The sequence below is a fragment of the Ovis canadensis genome, chromosome 1 (genome assembly GCF_042477335.2).
Source record: "Ovis canadensis isolate MfBH-ARS-UI-01 breed Bighorn chromosome 1, ARS-UI_OviCan_v2, whole genome shotgun sequence".
Taxonomy (NCBI): Eukaryota; Metazoa; Chordata; class Mammalia; order Artiodactyla; family Bovidae; genus Ovis; species Ovis canadensis.
This window is the reverse complement of record NC_091245.1, coordinates 267,753,465-267,766,866: the sequence shown is the minus strand read 5'-3', so window position 1 is coordinate 267,766,866 and position 13,402 is coordinate 267,753,465. Positions and strand designations below refer to the sequence as shown.

The following is a 13,402-nucleotide window of genomic DNA, read 5'->3' as shown; positions in this document are numbered from 1 at the left end:
GGGGCAGGCAGATGAAAATATTCATCTTGTTTGGCCCTGAAGAGCAAGGGTTAAGGGTGTGATTTCCCCCCATGAGCATCCAACTGAGGATTGCCCAACCAGGTCAGGCAGCCCCAAGTAGGTCCCAGGAGGACTGGGGTGGAAAGAGGTTGAACCACCTCTGATTCCTCCCCCCACCCAAGGGTCTGATCAGCCAGGCAGGCCCTGTGAGGCAGGCTGGAGCCAGTGTGGAGACTGGGGTCCTCCTCCAGGGCACGGGGCAGCTGCTGGAGTGTGGATTACGAGTTCCTCCCGCCCCACTCCCCGCCGTGTGTTCTGTCTACACATCAGCCTTAGCACGTTATTCTATGGTGGGTGCTGTTTATTGGGGTGGCCATCTCTCAGGACAGTGCTGCTCCCTCCTCGGAGGCTGTGTCCCGGAAACCCTCTGCCCCTGTGCAGCCCCTGTGTGACTGCCGGTGTGGACAGAGGGGACGCCCCTGGGAAGTCCTGTGAAGAGTCAGACACCCCAGTAATGAAGTCACCCTGAGGCTGAAGACCACTGTGGTCTCAGGGGCTAAAGCATGGTCAGAACTTGCAAAACTAGTGGACTGAGCTGACCTGAGACCACAGCAAGTGACCTCGTGGCCCCTAGACAAGCCCCTTGTGGCTGTGGTTTCAGCCCTTCATACACTCCTCCTCGGGCTCTGACCACAAGTCAAAACCATAGCTAAAGAAAATTCAGGGCCGCCCCATGTGACCACGTGTCCATGTATGACCTCGTTACTGAATAGTGTCCATACATTTGAAATTGTCAGTTGCCTTACAAGTCAGTCTCTAGAAAAGGGAAATGCTAACCTTCTGTACTTGCCTGCTTTCCGCCTCTCCTGTGTTCCTTATTCCCACTGTACAGGCAGTGCCTTCCTGAGCCCATTTCTATTCCACCTCGAGGAATACTCTACCTCAGTATGTCTTTTAATGCAAGTCTGCTGGTGAGGAATCCTCTTGCTTTTGTTTTTCTGAAATTGTTTCACTTCACCCTCAGCTTTGAAGTTTTCCTTTTCTTTTTTCCTTCGCTGGATCTAGAATTCTCGATCGGCAGCTTTGGTCTTTCATCATTTTGCTGACGTCATCCCACTATCTTCTGTCTTTCGCTCTGTTTGATGAAAAGTCAGCCGTGTTCTTTTTCTTGTATGTAGAGTGTTTTTTTCTCTCATTGCTTTGAAGATACTTCTTTTTATTTGGGGTTTTCATCTCTAATGATTAAGTGCCCAGATCTGGTTTTCTTTATATTTATCCTGCTTTTGGGTTTTCTAGGATTCCTGGATCTGTAAATTGTTTCAAATCAGCTTCTGAGGTTGAACTTACATATATTTTAGACTGTTTGATATAGTCTTGCAGTTCTTCTCAGTCTTCTTAATTCTTCTTGCTCCTTCAGATTGGATAATTTTTTATTCATATATCTTCACATTCACTCTTTCTTCTTCCACCTTCAGTCCGCTGTAAGGCCCACCCAATAGATATTTTATTTCAGCTAGGGTGCTTTTCAGTTCTAGAATCCCCCCTCCCTCAGCTGAGATGTCCTATCTATTAAAAATTGCCATTCCTCAACTGAGATTCTCTATCTATTAACCCACGGATATAATATTTTCCTTTGATTCTTTGAACATATCTTCCTTCGATTCTTTAAACATACAGCTGCTCTAAGTCATCACCTGCCAGACCAATATCTGGACCATCCCAGGCTGCATCACTGTGTTTTTTTTCCTTTAACCATGAATTGTATTTTCCTATATCTTTCTTACGATTTTTATTTATTTGTTTACTTTTGGCTGTGCTGGGTCTTCACTGCTGCGAGGGTTTCAGTGGTTGTGGCGTGCGTGCTCAATAGTCGTGGCTCCTGGGCTCCAGAGCACAGGCTTAATAGTTGTGACACGTGGGTTTAGCTGCTCCACAGCATGTGGGATCTTCCTGGATCAGGGACTGAACCCATGTCTCCTGCATTGGCAGGCGGGTTCTTTACCACTGAGCCACCAGGGAAGCCCTTTCCTGTATCTTTTACGTCTAGTGATTTCTGATTACATATTAGAAATTATGAACGTTCAGAGAGCCTGCATTCTCTTATCTTTTACTGATGATTCACTTTTTTGTCTAGCGAACAGTCACTTACTAACTGGTCACCTTGAGCTTGTTTATATGGGTTTGGTTTTACACTTTGTTAGGGTGTATTTGTGGAAAGTCCAAAGTACTTCCTGAGCTCCCCATCTGGGCGAGACTTCATTTCCAAACTGTCTTCCCTGGAAATCTTTTCGTGGTTTGGCCAGGCTGTCAGGATGGATCTGGAGCAGGTTTCACTTCAGGGTGAGGGAGGGACCCCTGCTCCATAGGTGCAGGCTGTGAGGTTTCAGTGGGATGCCAGCAGAGGTCTACTAATCCTGCAGCAGCTTCTCCATAGCGTCCAGTGGTCTTGAACTGAGCATGGGCAGCTCCTCATTCTTCTGATTTACTGGGGGTCCTTTCTGATGCTCCCCTGCTCAGATGTTAGGTGCTTCCAGTGCCGACCCCTGGCCCTTTCTGGCTTTGTCACTTGCTTCTCTAACTATGAGGCTATCTCAAGATGAAGGACCAAGGTCACCACCCAGAAGTTCTCCGAGACTCAGCCCTTTGTCCTCTGGACCCTCTGGGTGAGGAGTCCCCATCCTTCCTGTGTCTTCTGGTGCCCCACCTTCAGCTTGATACCCTGGACACTTGGGTGTCAGACCGATGCACTCTGCTCTCCTTGCTCCACAGTAGAGCTGACATGGGAGGAGGGTGGTTTCCGTGGCTGTTTGAGGACCAGTATCACACAGGGAGGGACATCTGGAGATTCGCACAAAAGTGGGTCAGGTCAAATTTTAAGGAATGAAGCAGAATCCAGACGGAGCCAGGAAGGCACTCAGGCAGGATGCCAAGTGAACAAGAGCTTGAAGAGGGGCAATTAGTCATGAAGGTAAGTAAAAGCCAAACAAGCAACTAAAAAAATCTACAACAGAAAAGTATGTCTTGGGAGATAGCCCGGAAGAGGCAAAACAAGGAAGACAACAGTCGCGTCTGTGTTGTCCAGACGCCCACTGCCTGGGTATAAAGGCCGTCCAGGGAGGCAACCTGCAGACATCACCCACCTTCCTCCCGACACCAGCCAGCCCCACATCACCATGTGCCACACCAGCTTCTCCTCAGGCTGCCAGGCTGCCTGTGTGCCCAGCTCCTGCCAGCCATCCTGCAGCACGTCCAGCCCCTGCCAGCCGTCCTGTCTGCCCGTGAGCTGCAGGCCAGCCGTGTATGTGACTCCTTCCTGCCAGTCCTCTGTGCGCCTGCCTGTGAGCTGCAGGCCTGCTGTGTATGTGCCTGTGAGTTTTAAGCCGGCTGTGTGCCTGCCCGTGAGCTACAGGCCGGCCGTGCTGGTGGCCCCCTCCTGCCAGTCCTCCGGGTGCTACCAGCCCTCCCGCCCCACCCTGGTCTATAGACCCGTCTCCTGTAGCACCCCTTCCTGCTTGTGATCACGAGCCTCCTCCCAGCTGCTCCCAGTGCAGACGGGGTCACTCCTGCGTCCCTCCCAGTACAAGTCTTCAGTGGGCCTCCAGGTTCTGCACGTGGCAGATGAAAAAAGCCACACTAAACCGACCTCTGAACCCGGGCAAGAACATGGCTGGATGATCTGGACCCTTCTGTGAACTGCTGCATTCCCCCCAGGAAGCCCTGGTTCCCAGGGTCCTTCTCTGTCTCCAGCAGGAAACCACACCCCACGTGAGCCGAATAAACTGTGCTTTCCCCATGCAACAGTCTCTTCCTAGCTGTTTTTCGTTTCTGTTTTCTGGCTAGCTAGGCTATTACCAGGGCTTCCCTGGTGGCTCCAGGGCTAAAGAATCTGCCTGCAAAGCAGGAGACCCAGGTTCGATCCCTGGGTTGGGAAGCTCCCCTGGTGACAACCCACTCCACTCTACTTGCCTGGGAAATCCCATGGACAGAGGAGTCTGGTGGGCTTCAGTCCATGGGGTCGCAAAGAGTTGGACACAACTGAGCAACTACAGTCACCACCAGGCTGTTACCAAGAATTTAAGGCTGATCATGTCTTCAGTGATCCCTGTCCCCAGCGGCTCATGGGAAGGTGGGAGGTTTTGGGTGGAGGGAGTGGCCAGTGAGGTCTGAGTGCAGGAGGCCCGGGCAGCGACTTGCCTTGTTTCTGGCATCCATCATGCCCTGCCTCAGGGAGAGGCGGCTTCTCATCTTGTTGGAAGTCATCCCGCTTCCTGAATCACAGAGTCAAGTCCATTGGGGCAGCTTTGACTCATCTGGAGTCAGGTTCACAGAATTAGAATTGCTCTAGTTTGCGGCTCATGTCTCACTTCATCCCTGGCCCACATATCACACATTTTAAACTGATAATTAATGATCAAGTATTGGTTCTTATAATAAACCTCATGAATGTCCTACCTAACATGGAAAGTAGAACATCAGTGATTTACCCCTAACTTCTTGGGTACGTTTCAGCTAGAAACGTATGGTTATTATTCCATTACCTTTAACATCACAGAGTGGATCCACATCTCTGTATTCTTGAAAGGTAGAATTTCTGATTTGCTGGTTTCCCACGATGTTGGAAGGGCTCTGTCCCAAATGTAATCTTCTGGAACTTACTTTTTTCACTCTTTGTGGCATAGCTAGGTTTCCTCCACACGCCTGTGCCATGTGGTTTATCGGTCTAGACCCCTCCCCGCTGTCTGCTCGTGGGACTATTTCAGGTTAGACCTACTCCAGTGGAGGGCTGGCGTGCAGGGGCCGAGTGGGCAGTGGGCGGGAGGACGTGGCTGTGGTCTGTCCTTGCTCCTCCTCCTCCTGTTGGCATCTGTGACTTTTCTGTTTAGGCCAAGCCAAGCTCCACCCTGAGAAAGGTGCTCAGCAGAGAGAATGATAGCACAGGGCAGAGGCCAGCCCTGCAGGATAGTGCCGGGCAGGGACCTGGTGTGCACAGCGGGAGCAGCTTCACCTAGCTGGAGGTGTAGGAAAATTGACTCCCTGCCACGTGCTCTGAAGCAACCTAAATTCCATGCCTTTTGTTTCTGGGGGTTTATTTTGTAACGGATTTTCCTGGGAGCTTTTCTAAGATGGTGAGATGAGTGTGGTTTGAGACACACAAGCACCATGGTGACTGGCTGTGGTCTCTTCTTCGTTTCCAATTGTAGAGAGAGCCTTGCCCCGTTCTGAGCTTCCTTTGCTCACTGTTAAGTGTGGTGGCCATCCCTGCCCACAGGCAAGAGGACACAGTCCCTCCTGGGGCTGTCTCACTGCTGACAGCTGGATTTCCAACCTTTTAATTTATGTCCTGGAGGCAGATGATAGAGCTGATCTGTCCAGGTGATCTGGAACATACTCCTATTGTTTACATTTCAAGGACTTTGGGTAAAACTGAGCCAGAAATGGAACCAGTCAGCTTGGCCTTATACTCTCACACGCATGCGCACGCCCACAGGGTACACTCTGCAGCAGAAGTGAAGTCGCTCAGTCGTGTCCGACTCTTTGCGACCCCATGGACTGTAGCCCACCAGGCTCCTCTGTCCATGGGATTTTCCAGGCAAGAGTACTGGAGTGGGGTGCCATATGCAGCGCACACACACAAACACACGCGTAAGTGCTCCCACTCGCCATATACACCGACGCATGTGCCCACACGCAGTGTAAACACGCGTAGGGCAAGCACACACGTGCACACGCACACTCACGCACGCACCCGCAGGCAGCACAGGGCGCCCGCCCCCTCCCCCCACGGTGCGGGCTTGCTGCGCGCCGCGCACCGCGGGTCTTATGGCCATCGCGGCCTCCACAGCCCGCCTTGCCTGCAGAAGCAGAACCGGCTCTCTGCTTTCAGGTTAGTCTGGGCTTTACTTTCCAGGCCGCTGGCGGAGCTTACAGCACGGCTGAGCTCGTGTGGCCTGTGGAGGCAGACAAGTGTGGGCTTCAGTCTCAGCTGGGGCAAGTTCTTTATCGGTTCTGAACTGACTTTCCCTCATCTCAAGAAGGGAGCTCCCTTGCAGAGTTGTAGAAGAGATTAAAAATAACATATGTGAGCTTTGGGCATAATGCTTGCCACAGAGTCTTAGAAAATGTTAGCAAACAGGCCACATGGTAAGAACCTCATATAATGAAAAGCCAAGGTAAAGAGCTGTGAGAACATACGAGGGATTATGATAAGGGATTCAGAACCTGTGTGACAAAGAGGGAGACTCAGAACTATGGCCCCCGGGTTTCCTGTCTCAGGGGTGCACGCGGGGATGGAGATGTGAGCCCCAGCTTCCCCGCGGAGCCCCGTCTCGGCGCCTTCGTCTGCCGCCCTCTCCTGGCTCCAGGTTGTTACTGCAGGCGGTTCCTCTGGCCCGTCTCCATCTGGACCACAAGTGTGTGCTCCTCCCACAAATGCTGCAAATATTCACTGTTTCCTTCTTTGTGTCAGTGTCCCTTGAGCATGTCTGTCGAGAAGTGCCCTGCTCGTGTGTGCGTGCCTTCACCAACTCCAGCCACACACACGTGCACACACACAGGGGTGCACACACACCTGATGGACTGGCTCTGCGGGTGGTTGAGCTAGCCTATGGTAATTCCTGTGACGCTCCCTGAGAGGGTGAGGATGGTGTGGGGGGCACGGCAGGGGCCGTAGCTTTGTTGCTGGGTGGGCTGTGGGCGAGATGAAGATGCCAGCAGAGCCGCAGCCGGGAAACGGGTTTTACTGCCTTTGAAGCACCTTCCCTGGCTCTCCCCCTAGGAACCCCCATGTGAACTTGGGGTTTCTCTCCCCAGTGCATTTCTTCATCCAGGGCCTGAGACAATACATTAGATCCTTGGTATGGCTTAAAGATCAGATGTTGTCATACGCTGTGTATCTTTTTGTAACTTGCTTTCCCCCTCCACGTTACATTGGAGTAACTTATCCTTGCAGATACGCCAGCTCTTGGCATCTGTTCAGGGCTATATGATATTCCACCGTCCAAGGTGACTTTGTGTCACTTTGGAGACATTTATTCCTAGATCATCTCTGGTATGGTCTTGGCAGGTAGATTCTAAATCCTGGTTCAGTTTCTTTAGGGCCTAAATGTTATTTACGTTTCTAATAAATTCATCATAGTAAGTTTTAGTATCTTCAGAGAATTTATTGGGACAAAATTGTTGAAATAGCCAATGATTATTTTAAACATATTTCTTATTCTTGTAGTTCTGGCATAATTTTCAGTCCCAATATCCTAGGGGCCTTTATTGTGCCTTCCGTTTTATTCTGCCAGCCAGTTCCACAAGCCAAACACTTACCTTTTCAGAGAACCATCTTTTGACCTTGTCGGTCTCTGTGGATAACTGTTTCTGTTTAATTTCTGCCCCTGATTTTTCTATGCATATATTGAATGATTTTAACTACTTTTTCATGATACTGTTCATAGACAAGCTTCAGAAAACAGCGCAGATATTTTCAATATGTCATACAGAGGAGAAAAGTCAAAAGGGAAATGTCAGTCCCTTGTTTCAAAGTGACAGTAAAGTCAGTTTCTGGCCTGTTGTAAAGGGGTATCATCTTGTGATAAATACCATTTTAGGGGGTATCTAGCTGAAATTCTTTGACGGATGTAGAAGATTCACATGTATTTATACACTGCACACAAGTTTTTGTAGGCCACTGTGACATTTCCTCATGAAATTGGAAATTCTTTGAGACAAAATGTACCTGAACTATTAGTTAACAAAGTCTCATTTCAGCAAGATTCATCTGAAGCTAGAGAAAAGTAATTGAAAAATTTCAGATTTTGAATACATTACCCTTGAATGCTGTTGGTCTGCTCACTCTGCCGTGTTCTGAGAAGAGGTGTGTCTTTTCTGTGTTGGAGGCGTTGTCTTTCTTCCTTGGAATCTGCCAGGTTCTGTCACTGCTGAGAAGTCCCCTCTTCATTGTCCTCTCTGGCCAACCTGCTCCTTTTGTGACCAGCCAGGTGCTGGGCCATCTCCGTCAGTAGGAACTGATGAGAGGGGGGGTGAGAAATTCAGGCGGGGCTTTACTGGGGCTCGTGCTGCAGTGGAGGAGGGGAGAACAAGTGACGGGTGCCCTGCTCGCTCCCTGAGGAGGCGTGTGAGCTGGTTCCTTAAATGGGTGAGGGCGGTGGCAGGTCCAAGGGTCAGGCCAGAGAGGTGTCCTGGGTGGTCTGCCCACCCGCTTCTTGGTGTTGTGTGCAGGGGGTGTGAGCAGGACCCTGCCTTTGCTCCTGACACCTTGGAAGTGGCAGTTGGGTTTTTGGTCTTTTTGTATCTTTTGTCCACCATCTGTCCCAACTGCACACGCATGCAATTACTTTCCCTCTCGTTTCTTGGTATCTGTAGCTGGAGATGACGTTTGTCCAGATGCAGGCCCCGCAGCGAAGGCCCCAGGCCCCAGCCCATCTCTCTGGTGCTGTGGATGCTCGCTGACCTGAGTGCTGTCTGTTTTCACCATGTGGATTTCTTCATAACAGTGTGCTTTCATTTCTGGAATCTGGCCTCTGTCCCTGAGTGTCGCCTCTCCTCGCTTCTCTCTGGAGAACCATGTGACGTGTACTGACCCTTCTCTGTCTCCCAAGTCTGCTGGCTGCTCTCCCCACTTCTCTCTGGAGAACCATGTGGTGAGTACTGACCCTTCTCTATCTCCCAGGTCTGCTGGCTGCTTGTCATTTTTTCAATAAATGTCTTAGTTTTGTGTAATTTTTTAGGTCAGGGTCTGGTTTGTGTGCACTGGTCTCCCCACCTTGCCATCCCGCCCAGGCTGCGGGCTTTTATTGCAATGATTTTTATATGTTTTGGCTTTAGCGGTTGTCTTTGATTCTCTCAGATACATCTGTTTTAAAAAATAGTATCTTATTCCTTTCTCATGTTTTTTATCCCATGTTTTGGTTCCTTGGATGTTAAAGCACGCTTGCTTACAAGTCTGTGGATAAGAACCCACATCATGAAGTTCTGGGGACATCTGTTGTGTCTGCCGGCCTTGGTGTGTGGACATGTGTCCACACGCACTGGGTTGGGGGCTGTGAGCTCACACTCAGGTTCTCAATTGTGTTAACGCTGCCCAGTGGGCTGGGGGCTTCAGGGAGGTGTGTGCTGGGGCCAGGTGCAGCTCATTGTAAACCATGTCTCACGGAGCACTCCTGAATCAGTAAAGACCCACCTTACAGATGGGAACACTGATGTGATAGGCAGGCATGTGGCTACCAGGCGACAGTGTCTTGTAGATGTGGTATAATCCCTGCCAGGCACGGGTGATGGGGTGCTGAGCCCCCTAGGTATTAGGGGAATTAAATGGAAGTGGTCTTGTCCGGGTTTCAGAGACAAGAAAGGAGAGCAGGCAGGCCTCCAGCCTTGCTCCTGACCTGTCTGGACACTGCCCTGAATATGTGCCTGCTCACGAGTGAAAGCTGAGAGGCACTACAGATAACTTAGGGAGCAGGTCTTGGAATTCTTGAGCCTGTGGAGGAGGTCTGGCCAACCACACTTGGGGTTTAGCAGCATCCTAAGACTCACAAGATAAAACAAGCAGCATTGTAAAAAAACATAAAACCAGAGCTGCGATTTGCTCACAAACTGACAATGGTATCAGTTTGTGGCCTGGAATTATAAGTGGGAATCCCCAAAACTGAAATTTTGAAGTCTCACCTGTGGAGCAGACATGCTGCTCAGGACCTTTTCCCCAGTGGGACTCCAGATTGCTGTTACATGGGACTTCCCAGCACTGTTTGAGGCTGGATGTTGGCTGGCCCAGTTAGGTGACGTATGTGGGTTACCTTCCTCTACTGTCTCTATTGCTCTGATCTTTTAATGTTTGTGTATTGAAAGTAAGTTAGATAATCCTCTATTAAATATTGGTAATTCTCTGCTAAATATTGTTTGTGTATAACGAGTGATTTCTTTTGTTAATGAATCCTTTGAACCTGAAACCAAAGTTAAAAGTTTAGGTGAAACATTGAATTGGCACTGTGAGCAGAATTCATGAAACAAAATGCCAGTCTTTAAGAAGAAAGAGTTTAAAGTGGATGAAGCTTTTATTCCTGGATGGGACGATCCACTGTATTGCTTATTAGCTAATGAATGGGACATATTCACTGGATTGTGTGAGAATTGGAACCTTACATTAAAGTAGACTGAACCTTTAGAAGTTATTGAATGTTTGTGGCTAGCGCCAGTTTAGAAAGGATCAGAATGTGCCATGCTGGGTGGCAGGCTGGATCCTCCTCTCTGCCTACTGTAAGGTACATGAAGCTAAATTAAAATTGTCTGAAGAGAAGTTACAAGGGGAAAAAGGATTATGCGGTTTGTGAGGACGATTGTCCATGCCATTAAATGCAATGCCAGAATTATATTTTAGCTGACCAAGTCTTCACTTTTGAAGTTGGCTCTCTTATGAGCTGGCCCCCGTTTCAGCTGCGTCTCCCACTCTAATAAACTCTATTCTCCTCTCATCTGTCTCATATCTGGGAATTCTTTTCCAGCCCGCACACAGACCACCACACCAGGCTACACACGTCACGTGAGGGAGGGGAGGACGGCAGATGGTGGGGCCCGGCAGGAGCGCAGGCGTTGCTGCACACTCACCCTGACCCACGTGGCCATCTGAGGGTCGCCTCACGCACCATGGCCAGGACTCCACTGCAGCGACTCAAGGCTGCCCGCCTGGGCCCCCTCAGCGGGTGTGGAGGTGGACGTGAGGGCAGGGCCTACGGCCCCGCTCCTCTCCATCCCCGAGCATCCATGACCAGGAGCTCCCTTGGCTAGGCGTCATGGTGGTCAGCACGCTGGCTGGATACCCCGGGTGCTGCTTCCCCCTGCTGAGGGCCAGGCAGTGGCTGGAATGGGCTGGGGGAGGCTGTCACCACACCCCTTCTGTTCTGGCACTAGACCACGTGGTCAGGGCTCTTCACGGGAGTGGCCAAGCATCCCCTGGCTCATGACCAAGGGCAGTGTGGTGCTTGGCTGGCCTCGCAGGCTGCAGGCAGGACCATGAGGGCAGGGAGGACAGAGGTGGGCACCAAGCTTGGGCCCCCCTCGGGACATACTCACGAGGACAGGCCAGTCCCCAGCCCTGCCCCCTAGCCTCTTGGCACACACAAACTGCCCTCCCGGCCCCGGGGCATGGGCTCCTGACCATTTCCGAGGAGAGGGAACTAGGTGGATGAGTTTATTAACCTGCCAGTGGGGTGGGCTCCTGGTTCAGCAACCCAGCAGGAGCGGGTAGGGTCTTTGATGATCAGCCAGTTGTGGGGCCTGGAGAGCTTGTTCCCGCGAAGGGCAGAACCAGAGGGTGAAGACCTTTGATGGACAGCTCAGCTTCCAGGATCAGGAGCCACGGCTTCACCCACTGTAACGTCAGCAGCAGGTGGGGATACAGAGCAAGGCAGGCACGCAGAAGCAGATGGTGCAGGAGTGGGCCTGGCACGCCGTGGTCTGGCAGGTCCCAGGAATGCAGCAGGCGGGGCTGCATGCGCAATGAGGGTTGCAGAGCGGCTGGCAGGATGTGACCGCGCAGTCACTGGGACAGCACAGCAGAGACCCGCTGGGGTTGGGGGGTTCGCAGGCACCCCCACACACCAGGGGTGGGCAGCAGATGGGGGCGCAGCCCAGGGCACCACAGCCGGCGGGTGAGCCGACGCAGCACATGGTGGTGGGACTGCTGGTCTGGTCTGCGGGTCCCTCCCCAGCAGCCTTTATTACCCGGGACGTGCGTCCCGGCAACGCGGCCCCTCTTTGTGCTGTTGATCCTGCTTGCACTGTCCTGTCCGTGTGCTGGGGGCCCCATGAAGCCAGTCCAACAAGGACAGCCTGCAGTCTCCGGGGTGGGATGGCCATGCTTGTGCTGGGCAGGGCTCGTGCTGGGCAGGCTTTGTGCGGTGCTGGCCACTGGGCCCTACTGGTGGTTTGAGGTAGGCAAACTGCCTGAGGAGTCAGGGTCCCGGTGTACCCGTGCTGCCAGTCCCTGGGTGTCGCTGGTGGGCACCAGCACTCACATGCCCTGGGGCGTCTGTGTGTGCTGTGCATGGGGCTGGGGCATGTTGCTCAGCCCTTCTGCTCAAGTCCCCACTGGGCCTCTTGCTGTGGGGACATCTGGGAATCCTGCCTGCCGGTGTGGGGGCCCGGTGTTGGGAAGGATGGGAGAACCCTGGGTGGCTCCTGCCTGCACGGCTCTGTAGCCCCTGGGGAGGACAGACCAGCTGGACACCATTGAGAGGGAGGAAACCGAGCACTGTGTGGGATTTCGGATAGATAGCTTACGGTTGGGTACTGCTCTTTGATCCAGTTTGAAAATCTCTGTCTTTTGATTTTGACGTTTAAACATTTTGCATTTAATGTAATTGTTACTGTTTTTAAAGGTAGAGCACCGTCTTGCTAGTTGTGTTCTATTTGTCCCATCTGTTCTTTCCCCTCATTTCCTTCTTTTTAGCTCTAATATTTTTAATTATTCTGTTTCATCTCTACTTTCAGCTCATCACTTATACATCTTTTGGAAACTGCTTGACCTAGAGTTTATACTATATGCCTTTAACAGAACCCAGTCTGCTTCCAGACAATCTGCTGCCATTGCATCCATGCTGTCAGGATTCCACAGCCCAGCACTTCCATTTCCCTTTCAGATCCTTTGTGTTATTGTCATATTTTACTTTTCCATTTATTAAGAATCCCACAGTGCACTATTGCTATAGTTGCTCTAGACAACTATCTAATAATGATTTTTACATTTATCTTCTCTTGAAAATCATTTCTCGGGCCGCTCTTTTCCTTGTGTAGGCCCGAGTTTCTCTATGCTGTCATACTCCTTGAGCTGAAGAAATTTTCTCAATATTTCCTATAGCACCTATCATCTGCTGATCTCTCTCATTTTTTGTTTACCTAAGAGAGTGTTTATTTCACTTTCAATTTTGAAAGATATTTCCCAGTTTTGTGGGCTGACAAATTTTTCTTTTAGTATTTTATAGATGTCATTCCATTGCCTTTTGGATTATCGAATTTATAATTAGAACTCTGATGTCATTCTTATTTTTACTCTTCTGTACATGGCATGTATTTCCCATATGAGTGCTTTCAACATTTCCTCTTTGTTTTTTTTTTTTGACAGCCACTATTTTACTTTATTTTTATTTTTTATTAAAAAAAAATTTTTTATTTTTACTTCATTTTACTTTACAATACTGTATTGGTTTTGCCATACATTGACATGAATCCACCATGGGTATATACAAGCTCCCAATCCTGAATCCCCCTCCCACCTCCCACCCCATATCATCTCTCTGGATCATCCCCATGCACCAGCCCCAAGCATCCTGTATCCTGTATCGAACATAGACTGGCACTTCATTTCTTACCTGATAGTATACATGTTTCAATGCCATTCTCC

At 50.4% G+C, this 13,402-nt stretch overlaps 2 protein-coding genes across 3 annotated transcripts in view; both read left to right on the top strand.

Annotated features, from left to right (window-relative positions):
* The window catches only part of TSPEAR (thrombospondin type laminin G domain and EAR repeats), a 170,857-nt gene that overhangs the window by 25,216 nt on the left and 132,239 nt on the right, over positions 1 to 13,402 (top strand). The window lies entirely within an intron of this gene.
* Positions 3,162 to 3,769, top strand: LOC138425837 (keratin-associated protein 12-2-like). The gene has a single exon (XM_069564620.1). The coding sequence runs from the start codon at positions 3,174 to 3,176 to the stop codon at positions 3,516 to 3,518; it is 345 nt and encodes a 114-aa protein (XP_069420721.1). The 5' UTR covers positions 3,162 to 3,173; the 3' UTR covers positions 3,519 to 3,769.